The 22,019-nt window shown below is 34.9% G+C and overlaps 1 protein-coding gene across 3 annotated transcripts in view; it reads right to left on the bottom strand.

Moving 5' to 3' along the window:
- Positions 1 to 22,019, bottom strand: part of LOC145688082 (putative cytochrome P450 CYP44) — a 53,752-nt gene that overhangs the window by 5,610 nt on the left and 26,123 nt on the right. For all 3 annotated transcript variants that reach the window (XM_081761808.1, XM_081761807.1, XM_081761810.1), the window contains exons 4-9: positions 20,571 to 20,761; positions 16,010 to 16,208; positions 15,433 to 15,607; positions 12,110 to 12,276; positions 6,893 to 6,971; positions 5,269 to 5,428 (exon numbers count right to left, since the gene is read on the bottom strand). In XM_081761808.1, coding sequence (XP_081617934.1) covers positions 5,269 to 5,428; positions 6,893 to 6,971; positions 12,110 to 12,276; positions 15,433 to 15,607; positions 16,010 to 16,208; positions 20,571 to 20,761 — 971 coding nt within the window. The remainder of the gene's footprint in view (positions 1 to 5,268; positions 5,429 to 6,892; positions 6,972 to 12,109; positions 12,277 to 15,432; positions 15,608 to 16,009; positions 16,209 to 20,570; positions 20,762 to 22,019) is intronic.

Below are 22,019 nucleotides of genomic sequence, written 5' to 3'. Positions count from 1 at the left end.
CTTCGTCCCCTCCCTCTTTTTCCTTCCGCCATACTCTCTAGTATGTCCCTCATGATATAGTTCTTAGACAATGTCCCAACCAGTTTTTCTTCCTGTTCTTAATAACACATAAAACTGCTCTTTTCTCCCCCACCATTTCTGACACGCTCTCACTCGTTTTTCGCTCGACCTATACAATACTATCCATTCTTCTCCTCACTCACATTTCGAAAGATTTCCGTCGTTTTTCATCATTTTTGCGTGATGTTTATATTTCTGCCCCATACAGTACAATACTACACACGGAACATTTTATGAGTTTTTCTCAACTCTTTATTCAATATCCCACAAAACAGATTTTTCTTCCCCCTAAAGGCTTCTTTCGCCAGTCCTATCCTTGCTTTTATTTCACGTTCGCACTTCATACCATCACTAATAATACTACTCGGGTATCTAAAACTGGTCACCTGTTCTATTTTCTCCCCTCTTATTTCTACCTTCGTTCCAATCACCATGGCTTTTGTGTTTCTAACGTTTATTTTTATCCCATATTCTTCATAACCCTTCCTCATATTTCTAACATTTGATTTCCTTTCCTGATTTCGCAACACTGTGACCCTCTGTAACACAAATTTTCCAGGGCTCAGTAGATGAGGACTCGATGATCAAGGTCTTGCTTATTCATTATCAGAATTAATATAACGAAGTACCGAAACGGTATTTAACTATTTTTCCCCAACCTCCTTAAGATTGTACAACAATATTCATAAAAGTTACATCATACTTTTTATTAACATTATAAGCGATGAAGCGAACATTGAAGACGAAGAAGAAGAAAAGTAATAATAATAATAATAATAATAATAATAATAATAATAATAATAATAATAATAATAATAATAATAATAATAATAATAATAATAATAGATTTAGAACCGTCAATCCTACGTCTCCCATATACTATTTCGAATATTAATGTGTGAAATTATAACTAGGTACGGTTCGTAATAAAAAGAAAATGCTAGAATTTATGCAAAATCAATCTATGTTTTATACTACAACTTCTAAAACATTGCTCTGTATTTAATATATATTTGATTTTAAACACAAATAAATCTCCCGCTTTCAGAATTGTGTTGCAGACTACTACTTCATATTCGCGCATTGATAATTGTTCATCACGTAATCTGCTTCAGAACTTTATTAATACTGAACAGGGGCGGCTTTAGGCTTTTAATTTTGCGTAGGTCCTCTCTCTCGCTCATTTATACATATGCACAATATATATATATATATTTTTTTTTTTTATTAATGACAGTAGGAAATATTAAATGATACTTTTGGATATATACATATAAGCTACTGAATAATTATAATTTGAATGATAAATTCGGTATGAGTGACGTAAAAAGTAATCATCTGAGTATGAATCAAGATCTTCAAAATAATTGGCTTTAACTACTTGACAAATCTTATTTTTTTTTTTCAGACTAGTTTTAATGTATAGGTTAGAAAGTACATATAGGCACAAGTTATTTACTAGGCGTTAAGACGATTAAAACAAAGGAGAAACTTTTAAAAGCAAGAAATAGAACTGAACTTAAAAGGTACGTCTTAGTGTAGCATAAACTGTAGATGACTTCCTCTTTGTGATGTCAATTTAATCACCATTATCTCAGGGTGACTTATTAAATAATAACTTTCTTCTCTTTCAATAGCTATCACACCTAATTGTGTAGTATTTCTCCACTCACTGTAGCACGTAGGAACGATTTTATTCTTCTTATAGTTGAAAAACTTCTTTCTATTGAAGCCAGGAGTGTCACTTCCTTGAAAGAATCCCTTATTTCAGTGATGTTCTTGTACAGCCCTAGCACATCTCTACACTGTCAGAACATAGGTTTACCAAAATCTTGCTGGACTTTTGGTTTGAAAACAAATCCTTTATCTTTACCATGAAGTTTGGCAAAAAAACACAAAACTTCGGTTTTTTTTTTTTCTCAACATTTGGATCACACGCTGTTAAGCAGGTTATTACATTGGAAGAATTTGTTAAAAATCGTTTTAGCATCTTAGATAAAATATTGTCTATGATGCAGAAAAATTGACCTTTCAACTTTATGCTCGGATGTCCATTTCTAGTGTTTACTGTTCTTCTTTTTGCTATGGTCTTCATTAGAAAATAATCATCAAGATGTGATGATGGTTTCTGGTTTTTGCGCGGGTTGTTGCTACTTTGGATGTCAACAGTAGAGTTATACTTCTTATCAATAGTAGAAGTTTCTTTGAGTAATTCGTCAAATTTGTCATTAGTTCTCATTTTCGTAAGATTTTCTGTAGTTGTCTTTATCAGCTTGTGACATTTGTCAGCCTCAATGGTCAGCGAATATTCAAAATGTCATCCAGAAAACAAAAGTAAAAATTACACCAAAAGATCTAAGTCGAACAAGAAGACGCTTCGCTTTACCTGCTTCTCTTCGTTTACTACTTTCAGTGCACGTTCGTAAAGCTTTTATTGTAAGTTCATACTGTGTACTCCTTTGTACTTTGACAACCACCTGATATCACTGTGTTGGGGAACGCTAGTAAACCTTTATTCCAGTCTAAATTTCCTTTTTAAATGTAAAATATCATGTCGCAAAGGTGAAGGAGATTGAAAAGCATACATAGCTTCTAAAAGACCTATGGTTTCAGCAACAGGTTGCATGTTTTTGACACAACAACGAGAACTAAATTCAGTCTGTTTGCATAGTAATGCATATAAGGGCAAGTGTTATCCGACATTTCTCGTATTGCAGCTTGAAGACCATTGAATTTTCCTGACATAAGAGAGACACCATCAAATAACTGGCTTACACAGTTTCTAATATGGAGACAAATGAAGTCAAGAAATATTTCGCTGAGAGCCAATGAATGAGAATCAAGCTCTTCCAATAGAACAAAACCAAGTAATATTTCTTTTATTTGAGTGCTAGCCAAATAACGGCAACAGATACTCGTTTGTTCTTCATGCTCTTCGTCACGAGTTTCATCAACAATGATGCTATAAACACAGGTTCCACTTTGAATTTCTTGTATTATATTATTTGTATATCATTGTTCAACTTGTTGCTTTCAAGGCACAGTAGTTGAACCAATCCTTTAAAATTTCCAGAATTATATTTAGTTTTTTTTTTCTTTTTTTACTTTCTCTTTCTGTTTTCATTATCTTCATCACCATCATTTTCTTCTGTACTTATTTCTTCATCAGTCCAAACGTTTGACTTCCCTGTGTCATCTTAAGCCAATATTCTATCGCGCTCAACATAATATACTTCTTATAATTGGTTATAACATTTTTGTGTTAGCTTCTATTCGTTTTGCTAACAGCTCATTTATTTTGACAATAACGGTGTCAGTTTTCTGAGTATCTAACCAGACATGTTGTTTGGTTAAACATATTTTATGTTGATTTAAATTTTCATGTTTTATCCACTACCTTCCTTAAAATTTTACAGTCGTTACAACCTGAAGTAACAAGGATCTGATTTGTTCCGTGGCCTTTAATTGAAAATTCGCTACAAAGTACAGCTATCTCCTTATAATGAGTATTCTCACCAAGAAAACCTATCACACCAATTATTTCGAAAGGATCAGTTTGTGCTCCGTATATTCTCCTAGGAGAATTTATTTTAGGTTGCGTTGGGCCACTATTAAAATCACCAATTATATCTTCTGATGGTGTTTCATCGTGTTTAATTTCGTTAACATAAGCACGCAGAAGAACATGCATGTTACTTTCGTTAAGAACACTTTCACTGATAGAGGGCGTTGAGACGCCTAACTTCTCTTCTTTATTACAAGTAGTGGTGATAGACAAGTAGATTTTCATCACGCTCACCTGATTCGATCTTAATTTGTTCGCCCCCACTGCCTTTAAGGTTCACAAGAAATAAAGTCCGTTTCTCATTGATCAAATAATTTTCCATGTTCAACTGTTGCGTACCCTAGTCTTGATCAAAGACATTATGAACAGAATTGGGCACCACACACGCCACTACATTCATAAGCGTAACTCAAAATTGTTTACTGTTAACTTGTCTCTCACTATACTGATTATGCACTCACTTCACGAATGGGTCATTAATACACTGTCACTTATCTATGACTACTAAATTTTGGCGATCGTGGCGACCTTGACCTGTTTCTCGCAATCATACTCAAAAACGAGGATATAGTTAGCTTTATGATACCAATAGCAAAAAGAAAGAGAACTGTTATCGAGAACGATGCAAACAATAACACTGGTAAAAAATGCAGAATAAAACTCCTTGGCTACAAACTATTGAAAACGAGGCAAAGAGGAACTGATGTTTAAGATTTAGATTGGAGTGCTTCTCATGTTGCTTTATCGCAAGAAAAAAAATGAGGAATGAGTTCCGATACGAAATGCGATTGTAATCGCTTGTAGTTCAATTCCTCACATTTATGAGATTATCTTCATCAGAAGTCCTACCATAAAACACTCTTCGGAGATTAAGGATTTAAACAATGATCAACTTGAAAGAAATTCCATTTTATGGCATACTGTACCTTTCTCTCTTATCGAAAGTGCATGCATCCCTGCGAATGTGCCGGAAAAAATATGCGGAATAAGTAAGTATGTGAAATAAATCCTCTACGTATACCATACAGTGTTATTAGTATGTTATCTCCTGAAGCTGGGGAATTAACCAATCACAACATCGCAAAGAACATGCGGCCTTCGCCGTCTGCTTTTTACTTTCCTTCAGAGAACCAAAGTTTTTGAGATTATTTTTGCACTAATAGTTGATACTATTTATTAAATAATCACCTACCAATAATTTAGGGCTATATTTTTCGAATGTTTTGGGAAGACAAGGGCCTACCTGCTAAAGCCACCTCTGGTACTGAAATTTCATTAATCGATACACACCTATTAACAATAATTTACTTAACTTTTACACGGATAGAATGTGTCACGTTTGAGTGTGAGGTGAATATTAGTTAATAGTTTACTTAAGTTTACTCTGTATCGTGGCCGTACCCAGAAAAAAAAATCGAGGAACTGATATTGTTTAAAAAATTAGAGTAGAAAAATAAGAACTGCTGTTAGCTACTTGATACACCATTTTTTCCCTTGTAAACTTGAGAATGTCCTGTAGAGCAAGGGATCTGACTCTCAATATTTCCTTTACTCCACTCTTGGGTATGGCACTGCATTACTGAAGCATTTTAATTAATTTTATCATCTGCATAAATAGTGATTTAATGCACACACAAAATTACCTGCACATGTTCTTGTTCCGTGACCAAATGGTGTCAGGAGATAAGGGTTTATACTGCTTGCTGAGTCACCTCGCAGCCATCTTTCTGGCTTAAATTCATGAGCATTGACAAAGTGCTTTTCAGATCGAAAATGTACTGACTGGTTTAAATCCACATGAGTCTGAAAATAATATAATTTAGGATCAGTAGGTTTCTTTGAATTAATTAAATATGAATTTACTAGTAGTTGATGCTATTTGCTATAATCAGCGTGAAAATTGTTCCAACTTTGAAATCAAAACGTATAATCCATTTAAAAACTTCCGAAACATGAGACTGTATCTAGTCACGAGCTAAGGAACAGAATGGAGGAAGAAACAGTACATTATACCCCTATTCTTTCAGGAAAAGGTACTCTGCTCTTTGATTCTGTATATTATATTAATTTATTGTTTTTACGCATAACTTATTCTCAACTCTAAAGAACAACTAGTAATTGCCTATACAGGGTGTAACATAAATGCATGGCCAAAAGTGAAGAGGTGATTGTGGACATCAAAGTAAAAATGTTCCTATGAGCATGGGTCCGATGCCGCTTCGTTTCCAAGATACAGGTGTTCAAATGTCGAGTCCCTCCAATGGCTCACAATGAGAAAGTGAATGGAAATGTTCAATATTACAGGAATAATAAAATAAAATGGAATTATTCCTGTGCAAAGACATTTACACTAACATACAGAATGAAACTAATCAACATTTGAGGTTATTGGCTTGTCATTTGAGCCATTTGAGGGATTCGACATTTGAACACCCTGTATCTCGAAAACGAAGCGGCATTGGACCCAAGTTTATAGAAACATTTTTAATTATTTCGATGTCCGCAATCACCTCGTCACTTTTGGCCATGCATTTATGTTACACCCTGTATATGACTGATATGCTTAATGGTGTATAATTTAGCACTCATCGCCTGACAAACCCTGTTGTTTTAATGAATTTATCTCTTTAGATTATCGAAAAGTGTTCTTACTAAGCCGGAGAAACGTTAGTTTGAAACGCACTTGAAATGAAAATGGTTCGTTAGTTGGTGTCCCGATAAAATAAATAAAATTTCAAACGGTGAAGCTACTTGAACTGAAAGAAAAAGGTCTGAACGTCCATCCTAAAAAGACAAAAAACAGTGCGAATCCGAAGCCTACATACTGAACATACACTACTTGATTAAATAAGTAGTGTGGGCAATTTGGAACCTTCATGGGCTGCATATTATAAAATTTAGTTTTTGAGTCGTGGTACAGTATATTTTCTTTAGTGTCAATTAGCATTAGGAGCCAGAGGTAAAAGGACACACAAGAAACGATTACTTATTTGACTATTAACCGAGCTCCAAATACAACACTTCCAAGTCAATTTACACTGAAAATCTTTAACAGTAATGACAGATAGGAAGAAACCTGAAAAGGAAAATTGTCAGGTCCTATATTTAAAGGTATCAGTTCAGTGGAACAGACGAAAAACTTGGGAAATCTGTCACCATGGTTAGCCGTGGAGGGACCTTCGTTCGGTATTAGTTACAGAAACCAATCGATATTCCGCAAGGAACACAATTACAATAAAATACAAATGAATATTAGACAATGCTTACCCCTGCTGGAACATGATAACCAGACAAAAGTAGATCTTTCTGGATTATTCTTGAAACTTCAGTTCCAATTGGGTACATCCTGTATAAAAAAGTAAATTACGCATTTTACAACAGCAAGGAACTATTAACTGTCTCATCACAAAATGTAGAAAAAATTATTATCACAATAATAGGATAACAGAAAAGGATGATGATGGTCAGATTGAATGCTGAAAATACGGTAGTTTTACAAGTAATCTTCCCGATTACAAACCTGAATAAATCTCGCTTAATAACTCCCAGACACGTGGAAGTTCCATCAATTGAAACAGAAATTCGAAAAGTTTCGTTTTACATTTTGTTCAGAACACATCATCACATGTCCTCAAGGGGGTTGCGGCGCATCAGTTATAGCGTTCCTCTCCGGTGCGTAGGGGCCCTGGTGCGATCCTAGCTCGCGCCAAGTGGGCTTTGTGGTGGACAAACGCCGTGTACATTAATTTTGTCCGGGTTCTCCGGTTTCTTCCCATTTTCTTCACTCCACCACTTTATTCATGCTAATCATCACCATCTCATTTAGCCTACATAATCGTGGGATGTAAAAACTGAAAACATCTATTCAATGTGAGCTCAATTTGTCACATAACATACATCTACCCTGTAGTCCCATTTTAGCAATACACGTTGTAACATTGGACGATCCACTAATGCAATGGTCTCTGTAATGCAAATACGAAGACCCTGGATGGTAGTTGGTAAAGAAGCCGATACACGTGTTGTTTGACAAAATCCCAGAGAAAAAAAGTCACAAGGTGCAACGTTGGAGGAACATAGAAGTCAACGTAAACGTTCACTATCATCTCTACCAGCACGCCCAAGTCATCTGTTTCGTAGTCACCTATTCAGTTCACGTCTGACATCTGAGAGGAAATGTTGACAAATGAAGCCGGAGATATCCCGTTCCAGTTGTAGAAGAAGACATGTCCGTAACATTTGAAGGATTCTGATTGTTCTCATCGAAGAAGAAAGATCCATACACCTTTTCAGGCTGATCGAAAAAAAGAAACGTTTACCTTGGGGTAATTGTATACAAGCTTCACATAACATCTTGATTTTTTCAGACGCCAAATCTTGACATGGTGTATACGCATTTTGTCTGACAGGTGGCTTCATCACTGAACCCTAATAATTCCGTGAAACTATCAGTTTTCATTTAGATTTCCATGTCCTGGCAGAAAGACTGTCTTTTGGCTTTGTCGTCCAGTTTCCGGGCTTGGAACAGTTGCAAACGGTAAGAATGCAACCGTAAACAATTACATAAAATCCTCTATGCAGTTGGTTGCAGAATGTCTAATTTTCTGCTGGCTGCGGCGGTGCCTTTCTGTGAACTTCGTATGGAGGAAATTTTATCTCCTACATCCCACAGTTTCCTCGCTTACTGGCGGACATTCGTTAATTTTCACTTACAGATACACCCATTTGCTTTAAATTCAAAATATCAATTATAGATGCTGTAGCAAACTTTCTTTTAAAATAACGTTGCACAGTGATAACAGACTGGCAAACGTGAAAACCCAACACACAAAACGCTTTTCTGTCTTCATTGGTAACCATTTTCTCTCCTATCACCCTAGCAATGAAAACAATAACTACACAATAGCTTTACCAGTTACTGAAAATTTTTCAGTTTCAGTTTCCATTGATACCACTTTCACGTGTCTGAGTGTTGTGAGATTTGTTCAGAGCTGCAACTGGGAAGACCATCTGTAATAACACTGTATATTGTTACCTATATTAACACACTTTACTATTGAGAACATACATAATTTTTCTTTAATTCACTAGGTGACATACTCGACATTGTCTGGGAAAAATTCTAAATAGCCTACGCCTTCCTTCCTACAGCTATCAAGCAGTGTGAATTATATAGCGGTCAAATACACATTCAAATCTATAAATAAGAAGGAAGAAAACTTTTTTATATTAATTAATTTTATACTTTTCAATCCTGTTTATTATTATGTTTATTCTTTTCGCACGATTTTATACAATTAAACACTCTACATAATTTTCTCTATTAATTATTGCTTCCACCTCCTATACTCTTACTGACCAAGCCATCAATCTAATGTTATCTTCTTCCATTGAACATTCGCTCATTTTTTAACCTGGCAATACTACCGCGTGAACCTGGATTCCAATATGATGACCACTTGGATACTTTACAGCAACTTCTCCACGCTTTATACTATATTTCCTTTCTACTTCTTCTTCTTATGTGTTGAAATGTTTGTCGGATGTACTTACAGTTTACTTTCATTTGTGTTGTGCTGTGTAAGAATGCATTAATATTTTCTCGCAGTAATTTCTTCTCCAGAACACTTCAAGATTTCTAGGTTCCAACAATATATATACTCTTATCCATACGAATATCAATTGCCAAGTTCTAAACTTCAGAACTTGGTCCAACACAAAAGCTACTCGTTGCAACTTGTTTACCTTATGTGAAAACACGATCATTACTTTGATTTCCATGTAAAACTCATGAAAACAATGATTAAAGCCACTTTTAATGACAGAAAAGTAGAAAAAGTAAGAATTTCGAAATAAAAGCTAATAGGTAGGATCACTAGTACATATTCTTTCTACCTAGACTCTTTTTGTAATAAATATAAGTAGTTCCGTAACTTACATAATGTTTATTGTTCTACTTTTCATAATGTTTAATAATAATAATTACACATTATGACAAACAATTAAACATGCCACTATAACCTGAACAAATTTCCTTAACACATGAAAGTGGTTTTACGAGCCTTCGTGCGGCAGACCTGGGTTCGATTTCCGGTGGGAGCTCATGTGATTCGGAACCCACGTTAAGCTGTAGGTCTACAATTCATATAACTATGCTGCTGAAAGGAATGCTAAATTCCGAGTTATACAATGAACCAAACACATTAGTAGTAACTGAAAAAAAAGAAAGAAAAAAAAGAAAACGTCGCTTGACCAACTATATTATACTCTCCTCTATCATCACTAATTATCATTTCTGCAAATTATGACTAATTTGAAAAACTTTAAGTTTCTTGACACAAACCATATTTAATTGTATACACACTGAAGTATGCTCTCTATATGCCTTATGATTATTTTATCTCTACATGCCTTATGATTACTCTAAACTTTTTGTTCTTTTGTGACGATCTGGAGAAGTAATCCAGCTGTTTCTTTCTTTTTTCCCTGGAACTTTTGTGCTTCCTTATCATGATTTGCTCTCTTCAACATTGCCGTCATGCTAAAGTGTGATGGTCTCTTGTCAGTGGTTTCTCCCGCACAACCCGACATCGTATGTCCACGTAATGTAACTTGCGGCGAATCTGACTGTTGACACTGCTCCTACGTCACTTGCACCGCAGTCGCACGACGGTTCTGAGTAATAATCTGCTTTATTGCTTGGCGGAACTTGTTACTCAAGATTTCCTTTCGACATTGTTCCTCTTCGTCGATGTGGTTTTACCCTGAATTTTGTAGGCCATCATTACTCCGGACACTGTTTCTCGCGACAGACACAGCACACTTGTCACTTTCGCCATGCTCGTACCACAAAACTGAGCGCTAACAAACTACCGTCTGGAAATCAGAGTGGCCGCCAATTTCACACTATCACCATATGCTCAGTTCACTGCACACTGCCGTTCTACTGGTCCTCAAGAAGAACTTCATAAAAAGCATGGAGGAAAGAATAGGAGACTTAAACACAAATGAAGAACAGAGGAAAAGAGATTTAAAGAAGTTCTGGGCACAACTAAGGAGAAATGGATACAACGAAGAAGAAAGAGTCACACGAAAAATAGCAAGAGACAGGAATAAAGAGGAAAAAAACAAGAACAAAAATGGTTTGGAATAGAAATCCTAGGCAAAGAAACAGAGAAGACAAAGAGAATGCTTCGGAAAGCAGGAATAAGGATGTACAGGAAGGAGGAAGCAGAATAATTGAACCAGTCAGGAAAACCAAGAGAAAAGCAATAGCAGACGAAGACGAAAAGTGGGTAATATATAGAGCAGGATGCGCGCAGTGTAACAAAATTTACATAGGAGAAACAAAAAAGATGGAAGAAAGGATAAAACAGCACAAGGATGATGTAAGATTGAAAAGGGATAACAATGCGATATATAAGCATCAGAAAGAGACAAACCACAGAATAGAGTGGGAAGGAGCAGAGGTCATAGAAGTAGAGAAGAGAACTTTGGTGAGAAAATGGATAAAAGCCAGGGAGATTATAAAGGCAGGAGACAAAGTGATGAATTGGAATGCAGGATTCTCGATAAATAAAGAGTGGGAGAAGATTCTGCTTAAAGAAGAAATGAAAAGGAAGAAAGAAAGAGAACGAACTAATAAGAAAAATAGGGATAATTAAAGGACAGAATCTATCCAGCGAGAAAGTAAACTTTTAATATGGCATGTGTGCAGCTAAAAAGTGAAAGTGAAAACCACGCAAGTGTTACTTTTTAATGAAGGGGCAGAGCCTAATTAAAAGTTGATCTCCGGAAAGTATATAAGAGGTGACCAACTCTCAAACAGCCAGAAGGAGTAGAAGTCTGATGAAGATACTATTTTTTTTTTTTCTTTACATATTACAGGAACAATGAATCCAAGTACTTAATTTCTAATTCAGGAAGGATGCAGGGAAACCAATAGAGTCCAAAACCTTATAAAGATGGAATTCTATTCCTTCAATATGCGTTTTAAACGTGGCAAATAAATAAATAAGAAATTATGAAATATTTGAAACACATAACTTTACTGAAGTAAATATTCCTTAAGTCCTTCCCTTTTCAAGTCTTCTTTTGTTTGAACATCGGACTTCATCTGATCTTTTCCTTCAAGAAATAATACTTTTAAATGTCAAATCTAACAAACACTCATACAACCGTACTTTTTACATGTAATAGTTGTTGTTGATTTATTATTTTTGTATTTGGTATAGTTTAGCATATATTTATTTGAACACTGAAACGAAATATGGATTTGATCGCCTGCAAATTATGTGTTTTTGATTACAGTTTGTTCTTGCATTTAAATACCACTAGAATTTGTGAATTTTAACTAGAATTTTAAAAAGTTATTACACACAATGGATCTTCAATTTAATTCAAACAACACAAAACTTACTGAAGCAGTATTGTAAAAATATAATACAATCATAATGTCAACAACCAACTCATATCCTAACTCACCTAAACGTTTCCTTAACAACTGCCTTCAAATACTGCAGTTTATTCAGTTTTTCAATAGTAATTGGCTCTTCCTGTCCGACAACAGACATAATTTCCTTGTATGCTTTCTCTTGAACTTTCTGGTTGGTCGCCAAGCAATAGAGATTAAAGAGCAAACTTGGAGTAGTCTACAACAACAACAACAAAAAAAAAAAAAAAAAAAAAAAAAAAGTGCTTCAATTTAATTTTATTTTTGTAGAAAGCTGTGCTTGAACACGAAGCACAAACAGCTCCCAAACAAGAATAATTCACTAATTACAGATTTCTAGGTAATATTCGATTCGTGATGAACTGAACACTTGTGTCTAAAATGTGTCCATGAACAGTACACAAGAATGGTGCTACTGTGTACTTCTGAACAGTATTAAAAATCTAATGTTTTGATTTTATGCATTAAAAAATGACAATTTTAGCAATAATACTGTAAAGGTAAAAGAAAAATTACATTGCTTATAGTTAATACACATTAATTCTATACAACACTAACAACAACAAAAATATCTTCCACTTCTTGCTAAGTAGCAATCAATTTATTTAACTTAAAATTGATTAGAATTTATTTCGTACTACCAAGATTATTATTACGATAACGGAAGAAACAACCAATTTTAAACTTTAACACCAATTCCTCTATTGGTGCAAATTTAATGATATTCGAAGAGTGAAAGAATGCACCACTGGACAGAGAAACGTGTGGCTGGTCTGAGCGGCCGGTTTCAAAAGTGGACTGGATATTGTAACGGTTAAGAGAACAGCACGGTAAACTGGACACTTGACTTCGAATCTCGGTTCAATCAATTTTTCACTCTTTGAATGTAATGAATATTGTCAAATTATCAATAATAAGTGTCTCTAAAAAAGCAATCTGTTGTGACGGGTCAGTATTTTGGGGCAGGGAGATTTGCGCGCTGAAATATCGATGAGTGTTGATCCGGATCGAAAGCAAGAAGTGTTTCGACAACATACACGACCGGACAGTGGGAGTTAATACAGGATATATATGAAGTTGGAAGAATCACAACTTTCGGAATGTTGGAAAATTGTGCCCCCCCCCCCCCTTTTTTTTTTTTTTTTTTTTTTTTTTAATGACTGAGTGTTTTAAAATATGATTGGTAGAGTACTTTAGGTTGGAAAATGCTAACGAGAAGATCTTGAGGCAGTTGTTTTAGGGACGATGTGACTTATACACACGATTTTCCAAAATAACCAAATGTAGATTGCAGAATGTTTGACGTGCTGATGATGCGGTTCCTTGAAGTAAGGATATTACATACTGTTGGTAAGATTGATGTGTAGCATCAGTCCCAAAATGCCTTTCAACTCTAACTTCACACCAAGAGAGGTCACTTAATTTTAGAAACTGATAGCAAAAGATACAGTTTAATCATTCAGCAACACCACTTGAGTGCCGAATGAAATTTTTGATGCAACTATGTTTTAAGATCCTGGTTGATCCCCTTGAAATATAAATCCATTGAATTTTCATTAAGCAATGACTTGTTTATTAAATAAGTTTACTGTACGGTTGAAGAAGTACCAGAACTTCGCTTACTGTTTAGTGATTGTAGGAATAATTTTATGCTGATTGATCGTAAGCCCATACTAGAAGAATGCAGTTTATGAATCGAAGCCAGTGTCCTAGTGAGTCAAAACAGAGGAGTGTCCTAGTGAGTCAAAACACCGCTGAAATTTTCATTATTTACTTCATAGGCTCGATTTTGCTAGCACAACTGTTTATCGTTATTTGTAGAAAGGGGAAACAAATGTAAGATTGGAGCACCTTCGAAAAAGGCATGTAATGTAATGTATTTTCTGGATACTTCCTGCTACCATTTACTGTACGTATATTATACTGTTTTATTTTTCGATCTTTGTGTGTGCGTGTGTGTGTCAAGTACATCACTATCCTTCACTTGACATTCCTTCCGAACTGTTTACGATTTACGTATGTATTGTTTTCATGCATTTCAGTCCTCTTCCTTCCTGTCGGGTTATATAACTATGGACAACTCCGACATTTAGAATGCGAATGTGACTGCCATCACCATTTAGATATTCGTTTAAATGTAAATGGTCATCCCCCACACACCCTCTCGACCTATATTTCTCTCATAATGTCCACGCAACCAACCCCTTGCGTTCTTTGAGGAATTCCTTGCTCACTCATTATCCAGTCTGATCTTTGTATCTCTGGACAGTCCACGTTATGATCCTTTGTGGGCCGCCTGTCGCATAACGCCTATGAATTGTCGTTTTGAAAACACAAAGAAAGAAACAGTCTTCACCTTTTTTGTTACACAGATATTTTGTTTTCATACGTAGAATCACTTCTCACGCATTGTAAACGAGCTTTAATAAAAACATCCTGAGTCAAATTTTCTCTTGAAGACGACTACTTTTTTTTTCTTTTTTTCTTTCTTTCTTCAGGAACCGATGTGAAGTCTCGTAAAGTTAACGTATTTGGAACTTTTTTCAACGACCACTCCTTGCCTCGACCACTAGGCGTTATAGAAAAGGACATGCGGCTACTTCATGCTTTCATCTATGACACAAATATTGACAGAACAACACTATACATTACGTTACTGGAATCCCCCCTCCCCCCTACTTGTCGCCTGGCAGTGCAAAAGTTATTAAACTGAATCATGGGGATATTGTACTATCTTTTCTAATTTTTCCCCCTTGCCCACAGAAAAATACGGTCAAATAAAGATAATGAGAATGGTTAAAAGAGCTTGGTTCAGATATATTCCACCATTGCCGGATACACTGAAACTTGAGAGAAATTGAATAAAATTGCAATTTTACAAACTGCGATGAGAGAGTACATATTTGTGACTCATTTCACGTGCTTATAGACTCATTTGAGAAGGAAACTGCAATAATATATTGATACACCAAACATTGATATACCAATATTATATTGATTGCGACTATTCCTTCTTTGTAAACAATCAACTGAATTTCAAGAAGTGGATAACAAAGATCAGCATAGTTGTAAGAAAGTACAGGAAGTCAAATTTAATTTGAGCCTTTTGTTCCGAGAGAAATACCCTACTCATGTGCACAGTACTGTGTGTGTTTCGTGTCCTTTCAACAATACTGTATTTAATAAAAGAAAAAAAAAAAGTGTCACCCATCTCAATGACACCTCTTCTGTGGAACAAGCGGTAGTCGCTTGATATAAACTTCACTTTGTATCTGAACTAAATTTCGGAGATTGTAATTATATCAATTTCAATTTCAGAGAAAACAAATAAGTCGTACCATAGTCAAATACTTACTGTACTTAACCCATCACCAAATAAGGACAAACTTATGATGAAAACATCTTTCTTTGTCAGTTCCTTCTTTCCCAGAAGATAAGTCATAAAGTTGTATTGACCATCTTTAAGCTGCTTTTTATCAGTAAGAGTCCTTATTTTATCGATGGTGTCATTAACAAACTTCGTTGCATTGCTTAAAAAAAATAATAATAATTGGCTACATATAGAACAAAAAGCATCTTTTATAAAGAATAAACTTATGTATACTAAAAGTAAATCGATATAGTAAAAGTTTTGTGATAAAACAACCTCCAGCTCATAATTCAGAACACAAATACTCTTAAAGTGAAGAACAGAGTTAACGAAACCCCGGCATGGACACTATGAAAAAAGTAAAAAGGTTTTCGAAACAACAAAGTAACTTGAAAACAAAAAATCACTATCACTAACTGTTCGTCATTACAGCGAAGAAAATGATATAACTAGATATATTTGGTTGTGTTCATACTCCTAACGGTTACGCACATACTACTTGTTATACCAATAAACAATTTGTTTCTAGTAGAAGCATAATAGAAGAGAAGCATTTATATACCTATAGAAAAAGTCTTCAGCTTCAACCAGTTTCCTCCACCTTGGAGTAGTTATATATCTATATACAGGAAGAGAAAATTTTAGTAATCCAGAAAGATGAAATATAGTTTTATTAGCCTCCACCATTGATTCTGCTCTTGCCTCTGTCATGCCACCACTCATACAGCCTAATCGTGTCTCAAAACATACCATTCCTGAAGCTAGAAAGCACATACATTATCTACAACTACTAATAACAAACAAAAATTACATGCAGGTAAGAAAGAAATAAAACGAAAAAAGCGAAGAAAAACAAAAGAAAATTAAAATTAAGCAAGAACTAAACTGCCATTATTTGCATTAGTGTTTTGTTAAAAATAATTGCACATTGCATCACTTTTTTAGTAATTAATTAAGTTGTTCGTTTCTATATTTGGCTCATAATGCATATAATGAATATTAAACGGTATTGGTGTGAAAGGAGCTTGTCGACTAACCATAAAATCTACTTTCTACAGACACGTGTCCTGAGAGCATTCTGAACAATGATTTTAATATGACTTTAAATATAGAAAACAGAGACAATCGAGAACTAAGGTCAGATTTCATCAATGTTGTGCATTTACCGCAGTCGTCTAAAATAAAAAATGAAATCTTTCAGTTTAACGTCCCATAATTATGCCCTTTAGGCTAAGGGAGATGATGATTAAACCAAGTGAATGATTGAAGAATTGGTGGAATGAGAAACTGGGAGAAACGGGAGTACCTCGAGAAAGCCCACGGACACGATGCTGTCCACCACAAAATTACCTGGCCGGGATCAAGCCAGGGACCCCACGCACCAGAGGTAACCGCTTCACCACTGACCCACCGTGCCCCCCACCACCTAAGTTAACGCGAACACATTGCATGTGGGATTAAAGTAGAAAGAACATCCACAAATTTTTACATGTTGTATCTCTTTATTGCGAAGCTTTTAAATCATTTCACTACAAGCCAATTTGTCGAAGTTCGTTTCTTAGAGTTTTATTTATTTATTATTATTAATGTTTCATTGTTTCCTACAGTCCCTAAGTCTGCTTTAATGCTAATTACATACTTCTTTAAGCGAATAGCATATCTTTAATCTGTACTAGGCACCCTGCCTAAGGTTTTTGAAGCAATGTGGAGAGGGGAACCTCATTTCTGCACAATAATTCCCCTAAAATAAATTAACGAAAAAAAAAAAAAACGCATGTCTAAAGTGTTCCTCATTCACTGTATCAATAATTTTTAACCAATCTGCGTTTTAACGTATTTTTATCATTCTAGACTAGTGCCATGCGAACCCTATTTCGCTAAAGCTAATATCGACTATCTCCATTTCTTAAATTATACAAAGCATCAATAACAATCCGGAAATTGTTTGTATCCTACAATAAAAATAAAAACAATATTGTTAAAGGTTTACTAAGTCACAAAGGCAGTTGATAAAATCATACGTGAGAACAAATAAAAAAAGCATTGTGCAAAATAAGCCTTAAGTTCAATTAGAACACTATGATATTACTGGTTAAAGCTTATTAACCACAAGCACAAAGGAAGAATATAAGCACACTATAAAGCAACTGTCAGAGTTATATCTATGTGGGTATGTGCACCATTTAAACTTTGCTTATGTTCTTTGACGTACATTCCTTTCAATTGTTTACTTTTCTGATACTGAAGTAGCTTTTATAAATGCATTCAAATATAAATTACATACTCTAACTGATTAATTTATTCAGAAACAGCTAATTGAAAACAAAAATTATGAAACGCAATCCACTGTTTTAACATGGCTGTATAACCTAAATGATGAAATTTTGTATCTAGGCGGTATAGGAAAACAAATTTTGTATTATTTTTGTTTAGGCAACGAAAAATTTTATTTAAAAAATAAATCGCTGGATTCAGTATAGGACTTTATAAAAAAATGTTTTAGAAAGCCCACATGCTGGGGTTAAGTTCACTTACATTTCTGGTAAAAAATAAGAACGGCTCAACTACGAAAAACGCACCCTGAAATTTCATGTGTTTTCTAAATATTATTTGTTTCTATCTATAAAATGTATATATGAGATTAACACGTAAATTACAGTAACAAACACTCACACACTGTGATAGGTTATTGGATCATACTAAAATAGAAAATAAACCTAAGTTATTTTCTATTTTAGTGTGAAGCAAAAGCGTTAACAAGAATGGCTTGGAAACAATAAAATACATCAACCTACTCATGAGCATATTAAGATACTTTCTGTATATTTGCATCCATCATATAAACTGAATTCCATTCAAAAACCAGGAGGAATGAAAGAGGCAAAAAGTGAAAAGTGAAATGAAATCTTTGAGTTTTACGTCCCACTTTTATGCCGGTTAGGCTAAAGGAGACGGTGATGATGAGTAATGAATGAAATGGTGGAATGAAGAAAGTGGCAGGAAACGGGAGAACCCCGAGAAAACCCACGCACACGCTGTTTGTCCACCACAAAGTTCACTTGGCGGGGGGAGGCAAGAAGTGAGTATTAGGAAATGGCACAGAAACGTATCTTAATAACAAGAAACTCGACTATGAAATTTAAAACACAAAAAAGAGACTAGTTACGATGGTAAAGTTAACGATGTAACGTCTATTCGGGACAGTTCGATGTGGCTCATATAACGTGTAAAAGTAAGTCTCCACATTACACGACTTCGGCCTATATATACTAGGTATGCAACAATTGACAATTTGGAGTGAAGCGATTGAACTTTATTGATTCATATAATATTTTAGTGAACGAACACTACATACAAATAGTTGAATTTGACACATCAGTGGAAAGCATAAGGGCTTTAAAAATTGTGTTCGCAGAACAAAACGGAAAGGGCTTCACCCTATTTCTAATGCTCAATATTCTATTTTCCATTGTTTACAATAAGAATTCGCGGCGCCAAATGCTTTTCCAAGGTTAAGTCTACGTTTTTTGTTGATTATTCCTCAATGGTATGTACGTGATGTACACTCGCCTAAAGGCCATACCGTTTAATGTATCTTTCCCAAATTCTAACCTTAAGATTTCAATGTGATTCTCCCGGGTGGAGAGGGTTCGAATTTTCTTAATACCCCTACAAATAAGGATAGGTTACCGAAGGGTGAAAACAAAATTTGCGATTTTCTCAAAAACGGTTGTAACGATTTTCTTTATATTTGAAATATCAATATTTCATTAACAGTTCCATACTGTGGTATAAGTAATTTCTCTGGGTAAGATCTACGAGGGGTGGTTTATTCTTGAAGTGAGTTTTTTCTGGATGATTTGCTCAAAAACGGATCAGGTAATCTTGTTTATATTTCACAAATAAATGTGACATTATTAACCCGAGAATATGGCATAACTTATTTGCCCTGAAAAATGTACTAGTAGTATTTTATTCTTTGGGGTGAGTCTATTTTCGGACGATTTTCACAAAAACGACACACAGGATTTTGTTCGTTACCTCATGAAAATATTTCATTAATAACCTGCCAATATGGCGTAACTCATTTGTCCTTTAAAAAAAAGTACGACGGGGAGTTTATTCTTGGAGGTGAGTTTTTTCGGACTTTTCTCAAAATCGACTTAGGCAATTATGTTCATATTTTATAATTAAATAGTTTATTAGTAACCTAATAATACGTGATAATTCGTTTGTCCTGCAAAAAAATATACAAAGGATAGTTTATTCTTGAGGATGAATCTTTTCAAAACGATTTTCTTAAAAATAACTCAGGCGATATTGTTCATGTTTCATTAATAATTTGACAATATGGTATAACGCATTTGTCCTGAAAAAATGTACGAGACATAGTTTATTCTTACGGATGAGATTTTTTTTTGACAATTTTCTCAAAAACAGCTCACGTGATGTAATATATATTTATATATATTATAAATAGTATTTCATTAATGACTCTATAATATTGCGTAAATATCTTCAATGAGAATATTCACAAAGGGTAGTTCACTCTTGGGATGAGTGTTTTTTTTTTTTTTAAATATAACTTATGCGATTTTGTTATTTTATAACAAATATTTCATTAATAACTCTTACTTATGGCAATATAAGTCATTTTCTTATGGAAAAATGTACAGCGGGGGACACTTCTAAATGGTACAGCCATATGGAGATTTACGGCTAAGGTGTACCATTTAGAAGTGTCTCCCGCTGTACAAGGGGTAGTTTACATTTGGAGTGAATTTTCTTGGGGTGAAATTTTCCAAGAATTCTTTATAATTTTGTTCGTATTTCACAGGTACGTGTTTCATTGATAGCTACAGCACAAGATGATTTAATTTAAGGAATTGAAGCGAGGAAGTTCAGTGCAGTGACCCGTACCTTCATTTTATTCTCTTAACAGGAAGAATCCTGCCACATAATATTATACAAATTGTTATATAAGATTACTACTTACATATACTTAAAAACTACACTAAAGCACCAGATTTACGCATTCCAATACACAGTATATTTCAAATTTGTCTTGAAAGTTCACTCATTCTAAATATTCACTTTTTCTCTTGTTCCTATATCGAACTTACACTCAAGCGACCATTTTCCAACTTCATTCCTAAGATTTTGTATTTGGCCATTGGAATCCCGCTTCTTTCCTAGTTGCTTAACGAAATCTCTAGCTACGGAATCAACGAACGGCAAGTAATAATGGACTTCTTTCGGACGAAGCATCATCTGTTGGACAGCACTCCGTAGTCTATACCATTCTTCTCCATTTCTATTTGAAAAAGTAAAATAAATACATATATTTGATTAGATTATTTTCAAATGAAAACAGGTTAACGCTACTGAACAGGTAATTTATTCTCACAGTCTTAATTAAATATGGCAATATACTCTTTTTTTCTTATTAAGCCTATACGCTGTAACCCTAGGATGCAAAACCAAAGTTTGCGTTTCATTCATACACTTTCCTTCGACTTTCCACCACTTTGACATATACCAAAGACTGTAAGAATGAAATATACAAAAACATGTGAAAGTTTCAGTATGTCCAATACTGACCCTTTTCCCTCTTCGTAATATCATTTTAACATGCCTAGAAAGTATATTGTACAAGTGTATGAAAAACTGTATTGAATATGAACATTTATTCTTTTCATTTTTCAGGATGTCAAAATACAGGACCGTACGAAAGTGAAAAACAGGAAAACTGATGCAGTTCATGATGTGATCGAATACTAGAAAATGAGGACTTAAACTTGAAAAACATTCATGAGAACTTGGAATAAACTTTAGAGAAACGCTCCATCATCTGTTGCTATATAGTCCATGCGTTTAGATGTAGCGGTCATACGAGAACGCCCATGTCAGTGACAGCAAACCCTAAGGAAACATTGACAATATTCATGGAACCATGAATGGCATGAATGGCACCATGACAACATGAATGGCAAACAGACGAGTTACGCCAGACATACGAGAGAAAATCGAAAAAGCTTTGCGCTTACAAACTACATGGAAAAGAACATAGACACAATATTCTACGCACCTTTGCCTATTCTTTCAGATAATTATCACATCTGTTGTGACACTCGTCCTGCCGTACCCGAAGTTTCTCGATGCCCGCTGCGTACAAGGCATCAAACCTTGCCTTGCTGATCACGGAACCAACAACGAATAACGTTATGCGCTTCGGTGTCGCTCGTGAACCTTTGCCCTGCCACGAACATTTTCAATTGATCAAAAAAATAGTAATCACTGGGGGCAAGGTCTGGACTGTAAGAGGAATGCTCCATAATCTCCCACCTCTAAAAGAGAAATGTGGCGATTGTTTTGTTCCCCACGTGTAGTTTTGCGTTGTTATGAACGAAAACCAAATCCTTGACGCTTTCCCTAATGGTTGCTCGCGGATATGAGTGTGTGCGAAAGTAGCGTTTTGCATTGAAGGTTTCACCTCTTGGCAGGTAATGCAGTAGGAGTGGTTCCCAACTGTCCCAAAACATTGTGAGAATCAGTTTACCAGTCGGCAGTAC

The sequence above is a fragment of the Thermobia domestica genome, chromosome 6, assembly GCF_964235325.1.
Source record: "Thermobia domestica chromosome 6, izTheDome1.hap1.1, whole genome shotgun sequence".
NCBI lineage: Eukaryota > Metazoa > Arthropoda > Insecta > Zygentoma > Lepismatidae > Thermobia > Thermobia domestica.
Note: the sequence above shows the minus strand (reverse complement) of the source record. Positions and strands in the feature narration are given on the sequence as shown.